The sequence below is a fragment of the Triturus cristatus genome, chromosome 1_2 (genome assembly GCF_964204655.1).
Source record: "Triturus cristatus chromosome 1_2, aTriCri1.1, whole genome shotgun sequence".
NCBI lineage: Eukaryota > Metazoa > Chordata > Amphibia > Caudata > Salamandridae > Triturus > Triturus cristatus.
This window is the reverse complement of record NC_140580.1, coordinates 1,100,735,254-1,100,761,290: the sequence shown is the minus strand read 5'-3', so window position 1 is coordinate 1,100,761,290 and position 26,037 is coordinate 1,100,735,254. Positions and strand designations below refer to the sequence as shown.

At 39.4% G+C, this 26,037-nt stretch overlaps 1 protein-coding gene across 4 annotated transcripts in view; it reads right to left on the bottom strand.

Annotated features, from left to right (window-relative positions):
- The window catches only part of GARNL3 (GTPase activating Rap/RanGAP domain like 3), a 949,195-nt gene that overhangs the window by 112,793 nt on the left and 810,365 nt on the right, over positions 1–26,037 (bottom strand). For all 4 annotated transcript variants that reach the window (XM_085613708.1, XM_085613711.1, XM_085613709.1 and 1 more), the window contains 4 exons: positions 17,777–17,880; positions 7,982–8,090; positions 5,183–5,228; positions 3,161–3,267 (listed from right to left, as the gene is read on the bottom strand). In XM_085613708.1, the coding sequence (XP_085469834.1) occupies positions 3,161–3,267; positions 5,183–5,228; positions 7,982–8,090; positions 17,777–17,880 (366 nt within the window). The remainder of the gene's footprint in view (positions 1–3,160; positions 3,268–5,182; positions 5,229–7,981; positions 8,091–17,776; positions 17,881–26,037) is intronic.

Here is a 26,037-nt window from a genome sequence, read left to right as displayed (position 1 = left end):
GATACAACTTGTTCTAATTGAGTTTCGTCCAACAACCATTTGTATTTTTATCTAAGTTGTGTGTTTTTAGTAACAACCATTACTTTGGTCTTTACTTCATTTATTACCATGTCATTTTCTTTTGCATATATTGATATACGATCAATCAACCGTTGCAACCCCACTTTGGTTTGACTTAAAAGTATAACATCGTCTGCATACAATAAGTTGGATATTTGCTTGTCTGCAAGCCTAGGGGGGTGTGCATTTACTTAATTTAAAATGGTTGAGAGATCTGCTAAGAATAAATTAAACAGCAGGGGGGCCAGGAAACATCTTTGTTTTAATCATCTAGTCGTGTGTATTTTTGTTGTTAGCGTCCGACCATCACTAATCTTCACCCTGATCCAGGTATCAATATACAAGAATTGGATCAGTTTCAATATTGAGTCTGGAATTCCTCGGTACTTTAGTTTTTTCCACAGCAGTTGTCTATTCACACAATCGAAGGCCGATTTAAAATCCACAAAACAAAAATACAACGGCTGCTTTGCTAAAATTGCCTTATCCAGCAATACTGATAGTATTAGGATGTTTGTGGAAGTTCCTAAACCTTTGACAAATCCTGTTTGATTCGGAGGTAGAATCTGCTTTTCATTTACCCAATCTGATAAGTTTGATAATAAAATCCCCGCGAATAGTTTTGCATCCGTATCTTGAAGGGTGATCAATCGATAATTCTCCGGCAATTGCCAATTTCCTTTCTTGAAAACTGGAAATATTAATGACCCTCTCCAAGATTCCGGAATCATCCCAGTCTGTATAACTTCATTAAAAACCTCTGTTATATATTCAGACCAAAAATCTGGTTCTTCTTTATAGAGAGCAAACGGAATACCATTAGGGCCAGGTGCTCGGTCTTTTTGTTTCTTTATTAATTTCGTAACTTGTGATTTTGTCACATTGATTTTGATTTCCCATTCTAAATCTGTTTTAACCATCTTTATCAGCTTGCCACCTTGGTTATTTGCTTTAGAAACTGGGTTTAGAAGTTTTATAAGAAACGTGACCCATTCATTTTCGGTTAGGACGGATGCTACAACAGAGTTGTTAGGTCTAACTAGACCATTAATCAATTTCCAAAACTCCCTTGAATTTGATTGATTACTGGCATGAAAGATTTTTGTCCACAAGTCCTGCCTAGCTTTGTTTTTTCGTTCCAAATTAGTTTCCTCAACTTATTATTACTATTTTTTATTTCACTCCGTATATCTTCATTGTTTGGAAACTTAATTAGTTGTTTCCTAAGTCTGTTGCTGGACCGTCTGATGTTTCTAACCGTATGCGGGAGATTGATGTTCGTTTCTCTTTTTTCCGATTGAGTCACTTTTTTTTAACACAAGAAGTGGAATCATTAGATTTTACTATCTTCTGTGTGACATTTTCCCATTACTCAATTACAGACATCCTGGTATTGTCTTTAAAGCATTTTTTAACAAGATCATGTGCCTTTTTCTTAATGTCATCCGTATTATTTGTTTTCCACACAAGTTTTCAATAATTGATGGTGCATGTCTGGCCTTGTGATGTCAGATAGGTTTGGTGATTCGAACATGACAATTTTATATTAATTATTTGTTGGCTGTGATCACTATCAGGCACCTTTCTTAGATGGTATGAAGTAACTTTATCAAAGATATTTAGTGAAACCATTGTATAATCAATTCGTGAATTAAGATTATGTGAGTGAAATGTCCAAGCTGGTGGTATATCCATTGCAAATCTACCGTTTAATATTCTTAGACCCAGTGCTTCCACATCCCTCAAAACATTTTTCGCCATTAAATTCCGTTGATGTTTATTATGGGATCCAATGTTTGTTCAGGAATTGCCCATTGTTGATTTTGGGACTGTATAAAATCGTCCCGTAGAAAGTGTATTAGTAGGTTTATATTAAAATCACCTGTTTTGATATAATCTGTAAAAGGTTCGACCATTATTTGCTCAAGTAAGAAACTAATAAGAGCAGCACCTATGTCCTTCCTTGAACTCTGTTTTGGTGGAATATATATATTGATTATAATTAGAGTTTTTGGTTTCTTTCCACACAACAATACAATAGATACAAACTTCAGCTCGGTTGATGGCTCTGTGTATCACGGGGCTGTAAACAGTCAGCTAATGCTCTATTACCCTGTAACTAGAAGAGTAGGACAAATGTAGTGCTGTATTGCTTTTGTAGATCAGCCACCACGGCAAAATTACACAGATGATACAACGGCGTCAATGATCAGATTCTTTAGGAAACCATGAGCGGTGTATATCAATGACCACTTGCTGATTTCTGAATTTTGTTTACTTTTTAGAAATGTACAGGTTTCTGATTTCACCAACGGGTTTCATACCACTTTCCCCCACAAATTCAAGTAGGTAGAAACCACAAAAATTGGAAATATTGGTTAACAGTTAGAAAATTAGAAACACTATGCTGAAAAAAATATGTTTTTTTACAACTCTTCATGCTCCTGAAAAACCATAAAGCTGAAAAAGGGTGATTTTGTTACAGAAAGTTTTTTGTTGCTTTTTTTTAGGGAGAAAAAAACATACTTTCTTGCACAGTACGTTTCCCAATTTTCCCAAACCCCAAACCTTTGCTTAATTTAGACTATTCTTTCAGTTCCCTCCAGGAAAATCCACAAACTCCAAACATCAAAAAAGGGCTCCACACAAAGGGGTAAAAGCCTCAGCACTTAGTGGATTAAATGAGGCAGGATTGGTGACACATGAGCAGATGAGGCATCTGCCAATTTTTGGTTCATTACCATAAATCTATATTGATATCCTTAGTGCACCTATTCTATTTCTGACCACAACAAAGTAGCCCACACTCCTGTTTTCTTGATTTCCACTGCCACTATTTTATGTACAGAGATACCTAGAAAAATTGACAAAAAAGAAACAACTAGATCTCTCTTGAACCACTTCCCTGCCTACTGAAATGCCTGTAAGAGATACCTTTAAAACTTCATATCCTTTCATATTTTCAAAATTGTAAGACAATAATTCTGACCCAACCTCTTGCAGAAAATACTCATTAAAATGCTAAAAGATCCTATGTAGGAATACTTGTAACAGAAACATTGAATACAGATATAGTTTTTATCTTTATGCTTATACTTACATTTTACTAAAACAAAGTCTCTGAATTCCTGGTGGTCAGTGAACACAGGAGGCGACGGAAGAGGTGGGCCAAAGAGTGGAACACTTTCTTCTGAAAATATTTTCAGTCTGACAATAGAAATCATAAATTAGAACTTCACTGTCATTCATTTCACCTTTGTTGTTGAAATATGCAGACAGGGCATCAATCTGAAGTTGGTTTTAACTGCCATATCTGACAGCTCTTTACTGTCTTGGTGCTTCTCTGTCTCTAGTAGGTCACAGAAGGGTTAATTGAAATGGAGAATGGACAGATCCAAGGGGCGGTTCAAGAGTATTGTCTGCTCTCTGAAGTTTCCACCTTATTTTATACCCTCAGCCAGCTTCTTTTCTTTATGAGGATCCTCAGGATCCTAACAATATAAAACATATATTTGGAAAATAAAGAAAACCTTACACATAGAGCATGCAAAGATGGAGTCCATGAGGGCATTCCCCTGCTCACAACAGTCATGAACTCCCACCACCATGCCCTATTGCTCATCAGTGTGATTCTTATCTTGGTTTGATGCTTTTCTTCTTCCTGCTCAACCATCCATGTGTGTGATTTCATGTATGTATGATATAAAGGACTGTATTGTATAAAAAATAAATACGAATAAATAATTTTTATAAAGTATACAGAGTGAGACAACGATTGTTTTTATTTGCATGTGGCTTTTCACTGTATAAATTATCATTTAGTGTATTCCCATTTCCTCTTGGGAAGTAAATTTGGGCCCCCGCGGAGAGAGGATACACAAAATGGAGCTTCTTGTGTTCTAGGTATGAACCACCCTATCCCTTTTGGCAGCAATGGGTGACTCTCCTTTTATTTGTTGCTCATCTCTATTGGACACAGTGTAGGCCTTGCCATCATGAGCCCCCTTTAAAGGGCCACAGAACAGGAACTTTTTTAGATGCAAGGCTAGAGAGAAGCATGTACAGGGACATAACGTGCCCTGCACATGACCTCAAAAACATTGCTTATGAGGATAATGACTTATTCATTTTTGGCACCTCTTGAAGGTGCTATTTTGGAGAATCTGAAATAGGTTTATAATTGGAAAATAGCATTACCTTGCACATTATGACAGTGCAGAGTGTAATATAATGACCTTAACTTATGATCTCTCTCATTTGATGGAACTATCTATCGTATGATGGCACCAGCCTGCTTTAGGATGGTTTCCCTGGGCCTACAAGTTACTATTTGGCATATCACAGGAAAGAATAGCATATGATGACAATACTTGATATATGATGTTGATGACGGAGACCCTATACTATTGCTCATGTCATGTAACTGGATGAATGCATAATCACTGAATGAACAATTAAGATATTTATAGAGTACAATGCATTCCGGGTACAGGGACAGGTACAAAGATGGCCTTTGAGACATTTGGGAAGTGGAGTGGTGTGCCAGAGTTCCCACTGAAGGGAGAAGCTTGGGCCTAGGCAGTAACCACCACAATAGTTGCAGCACTAAATATTTTTTGCAGACAAGTCGGTGCCTTTCATGAACTGGAAGTGGTTTATGGGACTGGCAGATTGCCTAGAAGATGCAGTGCTAAGGAAGTGGAGCCAGTCCAGGAATCAGAGGTGAACAGAAACATGTGCATGTCAATTCAATCCAAGCACTAAACCGTCTGTGACATTCTGAAAATACTGGAGTTTAAGGGATAAGTAGCACGGTAGTATAAGAAATTACAATATTGTTGCTTGATTGATTGATCTGCTGGTAAAAGCTCAATATATTTAGATTTTATATCATGTCAGTTATGCCATTTTCTGTGATTTGTTTTAAAGGCCATGTGAAGTCACTTCATAGATCATTAAATGTCTCTCCCTGTGATGTCACTCGATGACAAATAGCCAGCGACCTGGTTTGACCTACTGATATCAGTAAATTAACAGCACTATTTCTCATTGCTGATTTCAGGCTGCTGCCTACAGTATTAGCCTAACAAAGTATCCACATGTATTCTGTACTACAACTTACCTGTAACTGTCATTCTGCTTGTTATATCTCACTAAGGCAAAAATATCTGCCATGCTGGTTAAAGGAAATGAGTGTTAATTTAATGTTCACAATATTGTTGACCATTGCACAAAATTATGAAACTGAATACAAATGTAATACTTTATGTAGTAATATGGAATCATGGCACTCCAGGACCCTTTGAGTCCTCAAATTGTCTTTTATTCTGGTCATAGTAAAGCTGGGACCCACACAGGTTTGGATATAGTGTCCCTCCCCATCCTTATTCTTAAAAGAATGACACAGTAAAGGTAGGTAAACTGGTATTGATTTCATTTTAAGTGAATCACGAGAATGAAAATACCGACAACAGGCAAAAGGATCATTGATGACAATGAGCACATCTGATCTCCCAGACGGGGCACTTAGGAACAGCAGAGATCATAAGCAGCATCACAGTATCCTAAGAGTCGGATAACAGAGCTCAAAAGTTATATAAGGTAGCTAAAGACATTAGCCAAGCCTCACTTACAAATTCTACCCTAAATTCAGAACAATATGCAGAACACACAGGATTTCCCCACACAAATGCACATATGACATGTTATAGGCAAATTTGAACAAAATTGTGAATTTGCCTCTGCCTGAGTATTCTACCTTGTCTCATTATAAGTACAGTTAAACATGATATTACTATTAAAAACAAGTATTTGTTAAACATGAGGCTTACAATGAATGATATTGCGCTCCAAGAAGTGCATCTCACACACAGTGCGGGAAACTGTGCTTCAAGGTGTGAGACTTACACCCAGTAAAAGAGATTGTGCGGCAAGATGTGGAACTTGCATTCAGTCAATGAGATGGTACAACAAGATGTGGGACTCACACCAAATGAGTGAGGCTGTGCTCTAAGAATTAAGATCAAATATCTGCCAGCTGGAGTATTGCTATACTGTAAGAGTACCACATAATTGCAAGATCACAGAGGTGTCCACCCTAGGGAAGCAGTAATGTCACCCAAGTAGTAATTCACTGCTGGAGATATTTCTGCCCCATTAAGGCATGTATTGAAAAAAAATTGCTGTAAAACAGATTGACAATGAGAGTATAAATCGGGATGGAAATAGAGATACAAACTACTCTGTAATGAAAAACTCACATTCAAATCAGTCCCTGAAAGCGGGGCCAGGTCTGATTCAATTATGTGGAACATGAGTACCAACATTTGAACAGACATTAATACTTCCTGCATAAAGATTTCACCTTATTAGTATCTATCATGTTTAATGCCTTAATACTGTAAAAAGCAACTGAAATATGTCCAGTTAACCTTTTCATCTTGTGTGCCACTGCATTGCACCATTGGTGGAATTTATTTATCAACTTTTGATCTGTTTGAACTAAACAGGAAGTCAAGTCATCTGACCCTTGGAGTCACTTCAGCCTGGGATGAAGGGTGCCGGCCCAGTCTTCCTTCTCAATAAGCAGGGCTGCAGGCAGCAGAGCAGCAGGGCAGCAGAGTGGCAGTCCTTCTGTCACCAGTGCAGCACAGCATTCCCTCTTCTTTAGTATCCACAGGCCTGAAGGTTTGGATCTGAGGGTCCATATATGTATACCTTGTGCCACCTTTGAAATAGGAGATGATTCTAGAGAATTCCATTTAAAGTCCTTGAAGGTTCCTGCCTCCCTTTCCCTGGCTCTAAGCTGGCTGCATGAACAATGCAGCGATGGCAAGTCCTTTGTGTGAAGACAGGGCACAGCCTATTCAGTTGATAGCGCAGCTGTGCCTAGCTCCTCGCCCCCATCCTCCCAGTTGATGGCCTATTCAGGCACACCTAATCCCTCTATTGTGCATCTGTCCAAGAGCAATAAACAAAGAAAAGTCCAACTTTCTAAAAGTGGCATTTTCAAAACTGTATATTAAAGTCTGACTTTACCATTAAAGAGGATGTATATTATCATTTCTCAGACACCAAACATGATATTCATATCTGTTCCCAATTAAAGTTCTCACTTATTAAATATAATATGGTAACCAAATGTTATCCTATGGGAGAGGTAGACCTTGCGGTAGTAAAAATGAACGTTAGAGTTTTTCACTACCAGGACAGGTAGAAGTTAAAAGTACAAAACTTTTGTTTTAATGCAATGTGCCCTGACCTATGGGTGGTGTATGGCCTATCTTAGGGATGAATTATATGTATTAAAAGCAAGGTTTAGGCCTGGCAAAATGTTTATTTTGCCAGGCCAAAATGGTGGTTTAAAACTGCCCACACAGGCTGCAATGGCAGGCCTGAGACATGTTTAAAGGGCTACTTAAGTGGATGGGCCAATCAGTGCTGCAGGCCACAAGCAGCATTTAATGCACATGCCCTGGGTGTAAGTAGTAAGGCTTTACTAGGGACTTACATGTAAATTAAATGTGCCAATTGGTGTAAACCAATTTCACCATGTTTAGAGGAGAGAGCAAACACACTTTAGCACTGGTTAGCAGTGGCAAAATGCACCGAGTCCGAAGGTCAACAAAAACTAGTACAGCAAAAAAAGAGGTGTAAGGATGACAGGTCTAATGGTTATATTCTGCATTTTATGCAGCAGATGGTGCATTATGTGGCAAGTGTGGTAAATCTAAAATTATTCAGAAAATGCTTTGCTGTTAATCTGCAGCATTCCAGTAGTCCCAGCTAAATGCCATTCCATTAAAATCCTTGGTTATTTGATGGATTTCTGATCAATGACCAGCTGAAATAAAAGTTGCTTCACTTCCTGATTCAGGTCGAAGTTGCTTCTCATGCATATGCAAATCATGGAAAAGGATACGTGTGAAGTGAGAGCGAATCATGGATGGTTTAAAAGATGATGACGTGTCCTCTCCTTCCTGAAATACTATGGTAACAATGTCATTTCCAATATGGCGCTTCCTTTCTACCTGCAAAAATAAACACAGTCACTGAGAGGAGTCTCTTCACAAACAGGATAATAAGCATGTAGAGTATGCTGAGTTCTCCCTTTTCCACCCTTGAACCCAGAACTTTCTAGGTTCCATAATCCTTTCAAATACTGTGTGTATACCATCTCGTATGGAAACGGGAACTAAAGGGAAATTAGTTCCACTGCTTTAACTTTGAATTGAACAATTGCACTTTTTTATGTAACCATTTTTCTAGCTCTGATACTTTCCTTTTGCTTTTATTTGTATTGTTAATTAGTTCTACTTCTTTTTGTAACAATTTGCAGGACTCTTACTCCATTTCCTTTATGGTAATTTGTGTTTATCATTGTGTTTGGTACCATCTTCGTGTATACAACCTCTACCCCTACTCTGTGATGAAGCATCTAAGGAGTAGTACATCTAAAACTGCCACCTTCTGTGCCACATCCATCAGAGCCCTATGACATCTTTTGTTTTGATCAACGCCACCATCAGAAGTAACTTTCTCTTAGTAGTCTCCATAAAGAAGTCGTGGGCTAAAAGAGCTTGGAGCTGTAACTCTTCTTGAGAAACTACAGTTTAGTACATTAAGGCACATGCATCAAGCAAAATACCGGTCGCAAACGGGCAGATTCTCAGAATCTGACCCTTTGCTCCCGGTATTTTTGCATTTGGGATGCATCATCCCAAATACAAAAATCGCTATTTAAGGAATCTCAAAATTGGGATTCCTTAAATAGCGATTGCATTTAAGGAATCCCTAATTGAGATTCCTTAAATGCAATGCATTACAGTTTAAAAAATAGCGATTTCGCTATTAGCGTGAGCAAATTACCATGAGGCTGGACCTCATGGTAATTTGCGAAAATTTAGAAAAATGCACTTATTTGCATTTTTCTAAGTTTCATGTTGCCCACACACATGCCCTTAGAGCATGTGTGTATGCAACATTTGTGCAGAGTGAACATACATGGGTGCAATAGGGTGTCATTTTGACACCCTTGCACCATCGAAATTGCGGGAGCAATTTGCGAGTACCTACTGGTACTCGCAAATTGCTCCCGCAATCTCTAATTCATTCCTATGGGCCTGGAGGCTCATAGGAATGAATGGGAAGACATTCCTTAATTGCGACTCGCAATTTGCTAGTCGCAATTAAGGAATTTGTGGGAATCGCTATTTCTTTAGCGATTCCTACATGCATAGGGTTTTGCTATTCCTTAATTGCGATTCCTTAATAATCGCTATTAAGGAATCGCAAAACCCTATGATGATGCATGTGCCTGTTAGTGAGAATTTTGAACAGCTGTAGGAGACTTCTAGCTTCAGTGTTCTGAAATCCAGATTTTCAGCGACGCCGCATTACAGCTATATATATAGCTTTTTTAAGTGGACCACATTAGCATAGTGTGAAGACGTAACATTTATGTACTTCCCAAAGCTTCACTTGAGAAACCAGGGTTTACTGTAAAATAGTTTTTACTGTTAAATGCCCCCGCATTTTCCTTATATGTAGGTTTTTATGTTTGTATGTTATTTTCTGCAAAAGAACACATCTTTGGTGGACAGAATATCATTAAAGGGCATTGTTTTAAAGTGTTCTCACAAAGCAGAAACAGGCCATGATTTGCTCCTTAGTTCATCACTATGGACCTCTATTTACCAGTCTAGTTTTCCCAGTTTTCAGATGCAGTGTGAAACAAGTGTTGGACAACAGATCTGTTTTTTTGTGGGTAATATTTGGGGTGCGTTGGAGTGTCACCGCTAGCTGTCTTTTGAAGAAAATCCCATATGAAACAAGATATTTGGCATTGAAGCTGTGCGTAGAGACAATTTTTAAATAGCAGAGTTATGCTGTATCTTTAAAGAAGAGTGTTATGAAAACGAGTGAGAAGTGCTTTGCAAGTGGTGAACTTAAAAAAGCAGACACAACAAAATATTGCTTCAAAGAGAAAGGGTCAGTATTTATGGTGCATTTGTGAGAAAGCCAATGTGTGCACACACCTTTGGGGTTGTGAACAAGAAAATGCAGCAAATTATTTTGCAATTCTGACTGCAAAGTAAAACAAATGGACATGCAAGGGTGAATAGTGAATTGCATTGTATCTTTCAAACAAGCGAAAGCCTCCAAACAACAAGTACTTTCTAAACAAAAAGTTGTGATCCAGAAATAAAAATGTTGCGGTGTCAACAAGGCAAGTACATAAATAAGCATACAATGTCTCTGGTTTAACAAAAGGAGTACTTGAGCCCTATCATCAAAGCCTAATGTAACAATGTAACCATCCAGAGAATGCAATGGCATTGATTGACAGCCCATCCATAAAATGGCAAACCATAATATAGCATAATATGAAATATAAATGGCAGACTTAAAAAAAGAATGCAGGCATATAGAATTTTGAGAGACTAATCTAAAATGCAATGTAGAGGCAGTTGACTGAATTCAGGAAAAACAGGTGGTAGTTAGAAATAAGGGAGTTAAATTAGAAAGCCAAATATGTCCAGAAAGAGAAGTATGAGACTGGAAATTCTTGCACTCCTGGAGAGTGTGTACTGGTTTCTTCTAACAATTAAAATGTGAAACATATCTATTTTTAAATTTAATTGAGTGTATTTAAACATATAATAAACTTGGCTATCAAAGAATGGAAAGATAGTCCCACATTCTTTGGGGGTCCTCTGCCCTTCTGTTAACTTATATCACAGTAGCCTTAAATTAACGAACATCATAATTAATGATTCATAATGCCAGAACTAGGAAGAAAAAATCATCTTACTATGGTGTTCTGCCATGTTACTTTTGAAATGTGATGCACAGTTGAAACAGTAAACAAACATATTTTATTTTAAAGAACATTGGGGCCAATCCACAAATATGTAGCTCTACCACTACAACTAGATATAGCTCTCCAGTCTTTTACTATTCAACATTTCTGACTGGAGAGCAACACCTAGGTGTAGATTTAAGAAGTTTCAATATCTTCTTCTGAGGATGTAGACTAGAGACAATTTTGAATTTATGAGAGTAAAGTTACTATTAGTAACTTTCCACCGGTATCACCATAAAGGAAAATATAGAGAAATTTAAGAAAATATTGGCCTGACGTATAAAGCAATTTTGCTTTTACAAAACCTACCATTTGCAAAATACCATGGTTTGTGACTGCAAAATGGCTAATTGTTGAACACTAAACCCATTGGTGATTCACTAACAAGTTTTTGCAAAATAGGTTTAGATACCAATAACATATCAATATCTAGACGGGGCATGTTCAGAGTGCCCCTACCAACATCATTTCATTATGTGATGTATCAATGTTTTGTGGCAGTAATCTAGCCTCAGATCTTTAAAATGTTACCAACTCCCAAGGTGGTATGGTAACACATTCGCAGTTTGCGCCCACTTTTTATTAAGTGACATTTTTTACATTAGGTCCTCAATGGTTAAAAAAAGCAAAATCGTTTAAACAAATAATACTAATCTGGGACTACTCAAAACAATATACAACCCACTGTCTGCTAAAATTAAATTTGTATTGAATTGCAGATTAATTGAAATATATAATTTTTTTAATATTATTTTTTAACAATCTCTTAAAATTGAAATCACCCACACTCAGACATTTTTTATTTTATTTAATGTGTAACAAGCATAGCAATTTTTTTGAGGTAATTATAATACGTTATAGAGCTTTTAAAGTAGGCTAAACATGTACATTATTTACTTAAAATATAGGAGTACAAAATTGAAATGTAATAAAATGTAATGTTAATATTATTAATTTAATTTATTTTATATTATTTCCTATGGGATGTTGGTATTAGAGCCTGGTTTCATTGTTTTCTCTGGGGGTGAGTTGCAGTACGTTGGCCATGTGTGGGCTTGACTTACTCCAATGCTGGGGTACACATAAGCCTGTTTTGCTACTATTAGGACTGTAATATAACTAGCGGTGTTTTTTGTGGATAGATGGTGTGTGTTTTGTATTAGCACTCCCTCTTTAAACCTCTCCTAAAAATGCCCTTAACCTTACATATTTTGCAGCAATTATTCCCCATTTTCGTACCACTCCCCATTGTTTGTCCACATTTACTACTAAATCCTATTCTTACATTGGCCGAGATCTCCTCCACCAGGACAGATAGCTCTGTACCGAAAAAATAGGAAAGTTAGAGGGAAAGCTATCCAGAAGTAGGTTTGTGACTTGCATTTTGTAGTACATGAAGTTCTACTCCTTAAGTACTGCTTCTTGTACTCCAAAATACCTTCTGGGAATCGGGTCCATTGTTTATAACATCCAATGTCACGTTGACAATTTGTTATTGAAACCTCTTTGTATTTGCTCTACATTCCTGCCTCTGATCTATCTCCTTAGAAACACCCATTGCTCCATGTCTGTGTAATTTACCTTGCCAACATGCCAAAATGATCCTTCTTTCCACCATTCCAAGTTCCTTAAGTCTCAGGCAAAGCTTTGACCCTTTCCATTGAATGACCTCCATTCTATACTCCCCACCATTCTGCTTTACACTACTTCGCTTGCTCTTCTCTCCTATGAGCTCACTGTGGGCACCAGCACATCTAATTATAGTAACCAAATATGTATTAAATAATTTTGCTGGGGAAATGCACTGTCGAAGAGATTGTTAATTTGTCATTGTAGCAGAAATGCTTTGCTCGAATGGTGGACATGGCAAAAGAATAGCCAGAATTGATGAGGAGGGAACAGAAGTTACTGTTCATTGCTTGAAAATCAGGTCTGGAAAGATATTAGTGTTCCAAACATCAATATTTTGCAGACAATGTAGTTTGAGAAATAGTTAACTTGATAGGAAATTGAAACAAGGCCCTCAATGTTAGGTGTTATTTTGAAGGTTAGATATTGCTCTGGTTTGTAACTGATTGTTATGACTTGCATTTGTGTTTGTTAATAAATGATATCTAATGAGAACAGCATGTCCTCCATGGGGGACATTTATATTATAGTGAATAAATATTTCAAAGGTTAACGTTAATTCCTAACAATACTGACACAATAATGGGATAATATGTTCTGCTTTAGTCATGGTCATACTATTCCTGTGCAATGGATTTGAAAGAATATTGTTTTCATAATCAGACATTGCTGTAGCTATGAGCTTCGAGCTAGTGCTAATTGAATTATACTTGAAATGATTATACTTATTTACTTGGAATTCTGATACTGCTAAATTGGATATCAAATCAAATTTCACCCCTGCTAACAAGGGATGCTGGACCAGACATAACACATCATTTCCTGATTTCATTTTCTGTTTGACCCTTCTAAATTGCTCATAAAAGCCATTAGATTATATATCGTCATAACATTTGACAGTAAATCTTTTTAAGCTTCCTATACTTGTTTGGTATTCATATTCACCAGGTATGGGATCATTCTGTGATGAGTGTCAGGCACCTTTACAAACGAGTTGTTTCATTTTGCTATTCATCCCTATTTGCACTGATCTGCAAGGAGTGTACATGGAATCATTGATCAGAAATGCTTTTACGTGCTTGGTGTGTGTCATACGGCCAGTGCTTGATTTGTAAAATAAGAAGTATTCGAACATTGGAATGTGGAGCACTCCATTGTAGACAATGGAGTGCTCCATGCTTCTACGGGCCGGTAAAGGCCCGCAGAGCAACATTCCAATGTTTTACAAAAGCCACTCGAAGCTCGAGGGGATTTAAATCCCCTCGAGCTTCGAGAAGTCTTTGTTTAATTCATTAGACCATTCTGCCCTCTAGTGGCAGAATGTTCTAATAGCCTTATAGCCCTTCGTAGCAGGGCTATACTGCTATTAAAGTCCCGCTGCTTTTGTTAAAGTCCCTCGCCTTCGGCTCGGGCCTTTAACGCTGCAATGGGCCTTTAATAGCCGGTATAGCCCGCTACGGCGGGCTATAAGGCTATATTAGAACATTGGAATGTTGGTAGCTCCATTGAAAACAATGGAGTGCTCCGGACTTATAATGGCTGGTATAAGCCCGGAGCTCCAACATTCCAATGTGTCTTTGTTCACAGCTGTGGCTGTGAACAAAGGCTTCAGGGAACCTGAGGGGATTTCAATCCCCTCGCGCTCCCTGAAGGCTTTGTTTTGTTAGAAAATTCTGCCCTCTAGTGGCAGAATGTTCTAATACCCTTATAGCCCTTCGTAGCAGGGCTATATCGGCTTATAAAGTCCCTCTGCTTAGTTAAAGTCCCTCGTATTCGGCTCGGGCCTTTAACGCTGCAGCGGGCCTTTAATAGCCGGTATAGCCCGCTACGGCGGGCTATAAGGCTATATTAGAACATTGGAATGTCGGTAGCTCCATTGAAAACAATGGAGTGCTCCAGGCTTATAATGGCTGGTATAAGCCCGGAGCTCCAACATTCCAATGTGTCTTTGTTCACATCTCTGACTGTGAACAAAGGCTTCAGGGAGCCTGAGGGGATTTCAATCCCCTTGCGCTCCCTGAAGACTTTGTTTTATTTGTAAGTACATTCTGCCCTCTAGTGGCAGAATGTTCTAATAGCCTTATAACCCTTAGTAGCAGGGCTCTACCGGCTTTTAAAGTCCCTCTGCTTTGTTAAAATCCCTCGCCTTCGGCTCGGGCCTTTAACGCTGCAGCGGGCCTTTAATAGCCGGTATAGCCCGCTACGGCGGGCTATAAGGCTATATTGGGGTCCAAACATTTGCTCATAAGCCTGCAGCAGAAGCTATTGAAGGTCTGAGTGCTAAGGTTGCATAATCTTGATTGCACTTCATTACAATGTAATCCACCTCCAGACATCCCCTGCCTTTTTCTCTCCCTCTTGCAGGATACTTTCTTCCCCAAGTTTGTCGCTGTTTTTCAATTTTTCTCTTCCTCCTTTTTCCCCATATTGTATTTTTCTCTCATGTTCTGGATCAAAATACCCAAATGAGTGCAGATTGGCACCACTTGCAGCCAGTGGTTCAAATTAAGCACTGCATACTTCTACAGGAGCAAGATAATGGCTCACAGTTCCAGCTCCAATGTAAGTATTTTACAGCAGGTTATCCAATGAGAAAGGGTGGATATTGAATTACTTAAGGTAAACAAATGAATGTACTCATGGTAAACAAGCAGCATTATTTGTTCTCAAAACATCTGTATTGTTGTTGAAAAGGATTAACTTGGCACAAAAAGTACTGTATACCATCATCTAGCTGTTGACAGTTTTGTTTTTCTGATATCGTTAATATGTGAAGGCCAGTATGAAAAGGAATTAGCGTGGGCTGGACAAAGTTTACTGGAGCATGTAAAATTTATGAAAATCCAAAATTCACAAATTTAGCAAAATTTCTCAAACTTGAATATGGAAAACTTTTAGCTAACTTTTTAAAGTGAGTGTGCAGCACCAAAAGTGTTGCAAGATAACAGCAGAGAATTAGTTTGCACAGACAGTGTCTCACTGTGAAATATTTTCCACTAGTTTTTTGCAAGACATTTTTATGCGAGGTTGCCCTAGCCTGAAAAAGTCAAGCAAGAAACCAGCAAACAACATCAAAAAATGTTATTAAATAATATGGACTTTTGTGAAATTTCAATCGAAATAAATACTGAATTTCTCACAGGATATAACTAACTCATTCAGCAGTGTTGGACAACTGTTTGCCCTTCACACCCACTACACCTCTGTCTCTTCCCCAGTCAGGACTAAAGCATTACTCCCAAGTACATCATAGACAGGATATATCCTTCAGGAGGAGACTACCAACTTTTAAAAGCTATTCACCTGCTAATGCCTTGACATCTCCAGGCATTTTATACGCCTGAAGAAGAACCACGAACAGCTTGAATTTCCATGTATCTACAACTATTTGTCTACTAAACAATGTTAGATCATTGTGGGTGATCATCACAAAACCAATACGTCCTTTTCGTATCCTGCTTGATTACAGTGGATTTGCATTATGAAATCTGTCATCAATCAAAGCGCATGTGTTTAACGAGTTGATTTATAAGGTCTACATTAAGCATGTGCAGAAAACACACAGAAGTTTAAAAAGTAAATATTTTACATTTTAGTAACTGGCAGCTCCAAGGACTCTGAAAGCCACTAACATCTAAAAAAAACACACATATCGTAATTTAGTCTAGGCTGATAGTTTTTGATAACACTTTATTGAAACTGAACTTAGAACGTAATACTAAAATTGTGGGTATCTTAATTTTTCTTTTTTTTGCTTTAATATTCCATTTATTAATTAAACATGGTTTGTGTTCGGTTCAAGCTAAATAGATATTTACTATGACAAATGCATAAAAAACTTTGTCAGGCTTATCATTCAGATGGAAATCTTTTGAAAAGTGATTTCAATTTTATATGAAAGTGTTATGAGGTTGACAGTAGACAGTCAAAAAATAAATGTGAAATGAGGAACGAGCTACTGGACTTTATTTGCATTACTGTTCACAAAGTACATCAGAATATCAAAGGCTGTCTGATATAAATATTGTGCTCTAAATTTCTTGTAACAATATATCATCCCGATTTTCTATTTCTAACTCCAGTGTAACAATATTTTTGGTAACCATAGTTGGAACACAATATTACTGTCAACCGATAGTCAGTGATATTCCAGTACCATACCTCCATAATACCATTTGAAACAAAGATACATATTGTCCTAGGGCAGTGTGAAACAGAGCATGACTTTGAAGTGATTTTTAGAGGAAAAGACCACAATGTTGTATGACTGTTTTCCTGAGGCATGTCTAAAATATGTTAAACATGCTTTAACACTTTTGTCATTTGCCTTGGGTAATTGTTATACTTAGGAGTGGCTACAAATGCAAGTAAATGATTGACCACCTTCAATTTGGAAGCTTCAATTGAAATTGGGATAGTCAAAGAGTTTCATTCTGGACCGCACTCAATAAATAGATTATGGATTTAGTTAGAGTTTGGTGGGTGGCTCACCTTCCTGGTAGGTCAGCAGACAACATGGCCTCCACTCTGGAGGATGATTGCCTAGCAGATAAGGAGATCCCTGCCACACATGTGAGGATCGCTGTGCCTTCTGTAGAGCTGCGCTGTGGCAGCTACACTGAAGGCCCTGATCCTTGGTCAAGTGGGGACTGTGATGGATGCACTTGGCAGAAGGCTTTGGTCTCAAATCAGGAGTTTGTTTTCTGATAACAAAACAAAAAACAATTGCTCTGATGCTCTCCCTGATCAATGGAGCAAGTCTGCGTTTTCCTTAACTGGATCTGCAATGTCTCGCATGTTGGTTTCGGGTAGGGAAAAAGAGTGGGCATCACCCTGAAAAGAGTGTAGCGAGCAATACCTTGAACTGTCAACCCAGTGGCAGAGAAGCTGCCACGGTTTACACCACCAGCAAAACTGTGCCTGAACCAGCATTAACCCAGCGCTTCTTTGATTAAATAGAGCAGGAAAACTGCCAATCTGGTGAGGCAGAAACACTACTGACATATTAAGGTGCTCCCTTTCTTCCAAACTCTACATGACCCTCTTAGTTTTCAGCACTTCAGAATCATAATGTCAGTTGTTCAGAACTAACAGGTAGAAGCCTATATGATGTGATCTTTCTATGTAAATATGCTGCATTTTTAATATGGACCTTTAAAATATAACAGTTGTAAATATTACAGGAAACTGAATGTCTTTCATGGTTAATATTGTTAAACATACCTGTTGTTTATTTTCTTTTGAATATGGTAACATGGTTGAAACGTGAAACATAATCTCGTGACCTTGGTATACTGTGTAGATGGAATGTATTCCTGTTGTGTCATCTGTCCAGAAAAAAAATATTTGTTAGTGGTTGGATGCAGCCAGAGGCATGAGAGTGTTACACAGCAGCAATGTTAACAAACATTCATTATACATACAAACTATAATACAACAGGTAAAACTGATCAATAGTTAACAATCGTAATATCAGAGTAACAGATGCTCTTAAAAGTTCTATGTGCTTGAAAAAACTTGATGTGCACAAAGATTTGTTTTTGTCATTATAAAGATGGGGGTGGCATTTCAAAAACTAGGGATACATGTTTTGCTCCGACGAACACTTGTCTCAGAAATTGGTTTCCACTATTTTTTGCAATGCATAACATTCACTGAAAAGTTAACATGAATATCGTCTCATGGTTGGTCTCAGAGACAGCATGAGGTGTTTTGTCAGCCTCACATAATTAAAAACAATCATAAATAAAACACATACATGTATACATACATACATAGAGGAGCTTTGGCCCAGCTCTTTTCATTCACTGGTCTGTTCAGCTGTCATTTACATTTTGCTTCTGCTCACCTCAGCATGGAGCACAGCAATGTGGGTCAGCTCACTTCAGTCATTGCCATTTTAACTAATCACATGTGTACATCCTCATAAAAAGAAGTGCACTGGACAGGGGGGAGGCTACTCCCATGTCTTTTGTCCAATCTCGAGCCAGAGCGGGAGCCAACAGCTCCCAGGACTGATTTGAACTGGACTATGCATGGGGACACAAAATTTGCCCTTCATGCAGACTTAGTGGCGCTGGCAAACGCACCCACCGGTCCCAAAACACTAAACTCTGTCTGGGAGGTGGTTACACTTCCCGGTGACAGGATGCCTATTGTTCCACCTTCCCCTGCTCGAGCTTGGCTCAGCAGCAGCAGGGCAGAAATGTGTCTCTGGTCGGAAGCAACCATTTTGTGCTGTCCTGGTCTAGAAAGTTGGCACCGGGAACACTGATAGCCTAACGGAGGGCTCTTCCAGTGCTTGGAATCATACCTCGTATGATTCCAACATGTTAGATACCAAATATGATAGAATTTATTGCAGCCGTTTTTTAGATGGTCATTGCGTAATCATGCGGTGCTCCTCTATATAGTATATGGCTGCTTCACTGACAACACGGGAGAATGGGCTCCGTAGGCTGTGGGGGTGTCCTGCTCATGCAGGGGCACCCTCTAACTTAGAACCAAGTACCCTGCCTTCAGGATTGCAAAGGCCTGCTATAGAGGTGACTTATAGGTTTTAAGTGCAGTGTCCCTAGATATAGGAAACCTACATCTGTAGTAAGTTGTGCTAGCACCACCTTACACAGGCTGCAATGGTAGGCCTGTAGTTCCATTTTGAATGGTCTCTCATGGGTGGCATAATACATGCTTCAACCCATGGGAGACCTCTGGGGTACCTATGCCCTGGGTATCTTTGTACCATATACTAGAGACTTATAAGGGTACCCCAGTATCCAATCTGGGATGTACCTAAGTACTTACCACAACAATTGGGGTGCCAGTGTTTTCATTCTTCCAGTAGCCACTAGCCTTGTTCCTTAAGGAATATTTCTCAACTTCCAGAAATTAAGATATTTCAGTGGGAGGTTTTTCTGTCAAATAGGCTGAAGCAATATTATTTTCTATTTCTATAAGAATTCATTTCACATAATAAATTCATTTCATGCATAAAAAGTACAAGTGGCACACAATTCAGGTAAATATTATTTAGTCAAGACTGCATATGTAGGGCACTATTCACAAAGTCATGTGGAGCACATACATGTTGGAGTACATACAAATACATTGGAGAACTGTTTTACGTACTCTTACATGCCTTTGTGAATTTGTACCAAAACCCTCTACAATATATTTATATTCAAATACAATTAGAAATTAGCTCACAAAGGCATATAAGAGTACATAAAAGAGTACTCCTGTAGTACTACTCTTCAGACTCATAAACACGTTTGTAAATTAGCCTCCTAAATGTCAACTTTTTCCTGAAGGCAGATAGATGTACAAAGTATTTTTACAATGACAAACACACATGTTCTGATTTTGTGGCCACAAAAATGCTTATTCTAATGTACCAATCCCAGTTTACAAGTTGGTAACGTTTTTTGACTCCTAAAATGAGAATGCATGCTCATACCGACTCGGTATTTGGAAGGGTGTGTTGTGGGAATCCCATCGAAATACCAAACTAGTATGAGTTGCATTAATGTTTTGCAACTGTAATCCATTCGGAAAACATTGAAAATGCGGTGATCCGTTCGCAAAACGGAAGGATCCAGCTTGGACCCTTGCCCTGTATAAATATATAAAAAAGCTTCATTTTTTTACTTGCCAGTTCTCCAGGGGATGACTGCCAACTCTCTATCAAATTATAAAATAAATCTTTTCATGTTCAACCCTGTTTCCTTCACGGAAAACAGGCTGAATTAAAATAAAGTATTTACTCTATATAAAGGCACAGAAATATGATGTCTGCTGACACGAGCAGGTCACCATCCCTGTGATGGCCACCAATCACAGAGAGTCGCATTTTGTGAAGTACCTCATTATTATTCATAAAGTTGATTAGATTGCACCCCCACTCCAAGCCACAATTTTACAAATCAACATATTAGTACATAAATCATAATGCTATACTGGTCACAAAAATAGTGGTTGCAAATTGCAACAAGTTTTTTGTGATCAGTATTTAGTACATTAGGCCTTCAGTTTTGTTAGGGCAGGTTCGAAAAACTACAGGCAACTGATTCTTCATTGGAATGTAACCAGGTTTCAAATCAATACACATGACATCATCAATGGGCCTCTGTGTAAAATATAATTTAATTTATCTCACATAATCATTGTAAGAAAGTAAATTATTTATTGGGGTGAATGGTAGTTCACCACAAGTAATATAGTCACTAACCAGTTGAGTACAGCAAAAGGTTTCATTATTTTAAACCTGAGCTCCTCCCCTAGAAACTCCATCACATAGAGGCAGCCTTAACTTAGAGAAAATGTTTAAAGCACATCACAACAGTTAAAAAGTCAAAAACACCATAAAAACAAAATCCCACTCCAATGTATAACATTAGAAAAGAAGTTAAACAACAAATCGCATAAATATTACAAAAATCCAATAAGGAGAACTGGAGTTATGACATTTTCAAGATTTAAGAGAAAAAAGCACCAAGATAAAATATATGGAATGGAAGTAAAAATCCTCCAGGGAGCAGGGTTGGAGGGAGTCATATCAAACTCAAATAACCATTGAGCAAGGTCCCACTAAAGTTATTGTTTATGATGGGAAAAACACCAAGTGGGAAATTTCCAAATTTTGCACCTACAGAGGTCCTTACGTCAGCTGGATACTTTTGGTGCGTTTGCCCCGTCCAGGTTTCTACCTTCAGAACTTTGGGCCATATGTACGAAAGCATTTTCAATTTTCCTAACAGAGCGAATCATAATTTCAGGCCATTAGGAAATGTAAAATGCCATTTCGACATGTACAAAAGGCATTTTCAGTGTTGCAAAATGCGATTTCTAGCCAGTAAAAATCATATTTTAGAAATGACGAAATCCGAAATCGCAATTAGGGATTTCCAAATGAAGATTCACAAACACCATGAACAAAAGATTTCCTACTTGCAAATAGTTGCAAAATGGCCATTTAGGAAATGTAATTACCATCAGTCTATATTAGGTGGTAATCATGTGCAAACTATTAAAAAGGCACTCAAAATGCACCATGATCTTTCAGAACTGCAGCTTTGTATGTCTTGTTGAGGAGGATGAGGATTTTGGCTGGTAGGCAGAGAAGGAGGAGGAGACAGGAAAGGATATTTAGGTTGAGGGTCACTCTGTTTGAACACTCATAGGAGGAGAAATGTGAGAAGTACAGACTCAGTAGTGAGATATTCCTGGAATTAATTGCTGAGTTACAACCTCAGCCTCAGACCCCAACACTCTGAAGCAATGCAATCCCACCACATCTGGCAGTTATCAGGGGGTCAAACCACTGGCAGGGAGTGTCACAAAGTCGTTTTCAGGGGTCTTTTTACAAGTTCCTGGACATCATGGTTAAAAAAACGTAACCAATATAGATCTTTTTCAAATACACCCCAACATTTCCAATTAAACAAATTAATGTTTTACCATGCAGCACAATCCTCCAATTTTATTAGTGGTGTTCATGGCACACATATTGCCAAATGCCCCTCAAGAAATTAATTCATCTACAGAAATAGGAAATTCACAAATTTACTTAATATGCAGGTAGCATGTGAGGCCTCATGCATCATAGCAGAGATTGCAGCTAGATACCCAGGCAGCACCCATGATTTCTTCATGTTCCACCACAGTGGAATATATAACCAACTGTCTCTGGTGAATTTGGCAATGGCTTTTTATGTGGTGAGCAAATTGTTGTCTCAATGCATACAGTGGCCATAACTGTTTGTATAATGTGACCTAATGGTCTATACTCTCATGCTCTTCAAGGAGACAGAGTAAATACCTTGCATGCTTGGTAACTGACACCATACTTGACCCCCAAGAACCGGAAGTGAAAGGCAGTACAACAGGGTACATACAACAACACGGTCCTTCATCGAACACACCTACTGAAGTCCAGGTTCCGCTGCCTCCACAAACCTGGCAGTGCACTACTATACAGACCTGAGAATGATGTTGTAAGATCATTACCATATGTGTGTCATGCTACACAATATCGCCATGCGGAAGGGGCTGCACAACATAGAGCTGGAATCTGACTCCAATGAGAAATTACCACAACTACAGGTGGAGCAGGGTGCACACGTGCAGCAGAGGGTTGTGCACAATGCACAGAGATCACTAACAACTATTTTTGAGGTAAGGATGAGGACAACATCTAATAAATGGAGATCACACATGATGGGAATGCATGGTGCATAACTGAAATACCAACTTTTATTCAGGTTGTGACAATAATGTATCTCTCCTTCACTGCTGCTAGCGCTTTTTGCACAGCGCGACCGCGCGCATTTTTAATCAATTTCTTGAATTGTTAAAGGGTTTTAAAATACCTTAGTAGTTACTGTTTACTGCTCTTAGACTCCCCGCTCCCCGGTCCACCACAGCTCCCATAGCTGATTGATGTGGAGGGAGGCTCACACGCCGAACATACTCACTTCTGGGTGGCCACTAGGTGACGGCCATCTTGGAAGTCGGCGCGCTAGTCTTTTCTTCAGGCTACACTCAAATTGGGCATGGCGCAGACGCTCCGCTGGCACGTCGAAAGCGTGCCTAAGGCAAGCCCGTCTGCGCCTGTCCGTGCCCTTCTGGGACCAGAGGCCAGGAACCCTGCCCAATTTACCATCCTCCCTGAAAATCCAATCACTTATACTAATTTGGAGCTTCTAGCTATGAATGTAGAAGCCCATCCAATGTGACCAGGGTGCCTACCACACAGGAACTGGATAATAAGTCTGCTCACTGCAAAGCCTTGAAAATGAGACTAATTAACAGTAGATCCCTACCCAAGCACGCGGTGGAAATTAAACTTTTAATAGAGGAAGAGGAATTGGAGGTCCTGTTTTTAACCGGAACCTGGCTCAGAGAAAGCTCAGCCCTTAAAATCCTAGCGGCCCTACCTCTGGGCTATGACATTTTCCACCTTGACAGAATTGGAGCCATAGGAGGGGGTATTGCAATCATTTGTAAAGCTCAGCTAGGGTGTACCATCACTCCTCTCAATATCGCTAAATCTGAGGCTTTCGCCTTCAGAATATCCCTTTCTCCGTCATGCTCTTTCTCAGGTGGTTTGATCCACAGACCCCCAGGAGCCTGTACGCAGTTTTTAGAATCAGCCCCTGACATGCTGGCGAGCATGCTAATAGGGAAAAGTGCTCTCACAGTGCTAGGCAACTTCAACATCCATCTGGATGATCCCAATGATCCGTCAGCCTAGCCAACATGGAAGCCCTACAGCTTTTACAACTGGTACCGTCCGCCACTCATGAAAAAGGCCATCTCTTAGACCCCATTTTCTCAAACGACCCAAGACTGGAGGTACTAGCACCCAAGCAAATGCCGTGGACAGACCACGCCATTATTCCACTGCGCCTCCATAAACCCTTTGTTAGTGAACAAAAAAAAGAACCTATAATAGCGGGACGCAAATGGCCTAGGATAGTCCCTGAGGCCTGGATTAACGTCTCCACACCACCAGACACCTTAGACCTGGAAGAGGCACATGGGACCTGGCTAACCTGGATCAATAGCTCTATTGACCGGAATTTTAGGAAGCCAGGCCCACTAACGCATAAAAACACTAACAGGTCATCCTGGTTCTGTCCTTTGTTGGTTGCACAAAAAAAGAGCTGCACAAGACTTGAACGTAACTGGAGGAAGACTTATGATCCAGAGCTCAAAAGAGCTTACAAACTAGCCATACAGCTCTACCATGAGAGCATCAGGAAAGCACAGGCAGCTTTTTTAGAAGGATAAATAGCAAAGTCTTCTAATTTAAAATCGTTAAATCACTTACCACAGTAGACCAAGGAATAAACAGCCCCCAATATTCCAAAGAAAGATGCAATGGGTTGGTCACTTTTTTTAAGAGCAAAGTGGAAAACATCTACAATTTCCTCCACCCTAACTCTATCATGAATAGAAAAAGTGAACACACAGGACCACTCCAGCCCACCGCACCAGTCCTCCTGACCATCCCGACGATGGTAGATCAGGTATCCTCCTTATTACAGAAAATTAAGTCAGGATCCCGCTAGATCCAGCCCCACCATATATACTCGCTCAAGGTGGGAAAGCCGTCCTCAATCCACTATGTAATTTAATTAACCTCTCCTTTGAAAATGGCAAGGTATCCTGAGAATGGAAACATGCCATCATTAAAGCCCTGCTAAAAAAAACACAACTGGACCCTGCAGATCTAGCCAACTACCGTCCAATTTCGTTATTGCCTATTTTAGGCAAGATGGCAGAAAAACACGTGAACAGCACGATCTCCACTTTCCTCGAAAATCACAACATCATACACCAGTCTCAGATGGGGTTCAGACCAAAACATAGCACGGAGTCAGCCCTGTTGGTGGTCACTGAAAAACTCAAATCCATCCTTATTCAAGGGAGACTGGTACTTTTGGATTTGAACTCGGCGTTTAATACGGTAGACCACACAGTGCTAATTCAAAGACTGGAGAATGTCGGAATCAGAGGAACAGCTAACCAATGGGTTGCGTCATTCCTGAGTGACAGAACCTTCCAATGTATGGAGGCGGGATTTAAGTCAGACTCCCTCTCAGCACCTTGGGGAGACCCTCAGGGATCCTCCCTGAGTCAAACACTTTTTAACATTTATCTCAGCCCTTGGCTCATATAACACAGGAATTTGGCCTCTCCATCGTGTCATATGCCGAGGACACGCAACTAGTCTTCTCAATCTCGGACTCCCCCAACTCAGACAACTCGTTCCTTGCCTGGAAAAAAATCAGATCATGGATGGCGGACTGCAGCCTCAAACTGAATGGGGAAAAAACAGAACTGATGATTTTGGGCAACAACTTTAACCCTCGCGCGGAGATGTCTTGGCCCACCAATTGGGGACCATCTCCTCCCCCTAAAACAGCCATAAAAAACTTAGGTATGTGGCTAGACCCGAACTTAACGATGGAGGTCCAGGCAAAAAAAATATCAGGCACATGCTTTGGGATACTACGCTTGATCAGAAAAATGATATCTCTACTTCCAGAGGATTCTAGGAAGACGGTAGTCCAGGCCTTAGTGGTATCAAGGCTGGACTACTGCAATTCTCTCTTTCTTGGCTCTCCTAAATATGCCACGAACAGACTACAAGCCGTACAGAATTCAGCTGCCCAACTACTGTTGAACCTACCTAGACACCACTCAGTTAGACCAGCACTGAGAGAGCTGCATTGGCTTCCGGTTCAAGCCAGAATTAAATTTAAGTCCTTAAGTCTGGCTCACCGAGCCATGTATGGGAGAGGCCCCGTCCTCATCCAAAAGTTGGTTTCTCATTACTCTCCCCGTCGACAACTCAGGTCAAGTTCAAAATTCATGATGAACGCGACCGCATTCAAGAGAGCCAGATGGGGTGGAAGGTCCTTCACCCATCTCGTACTAACACTCTGGAACAGTCTGGACCCAGAGCTCCGACTTACTGA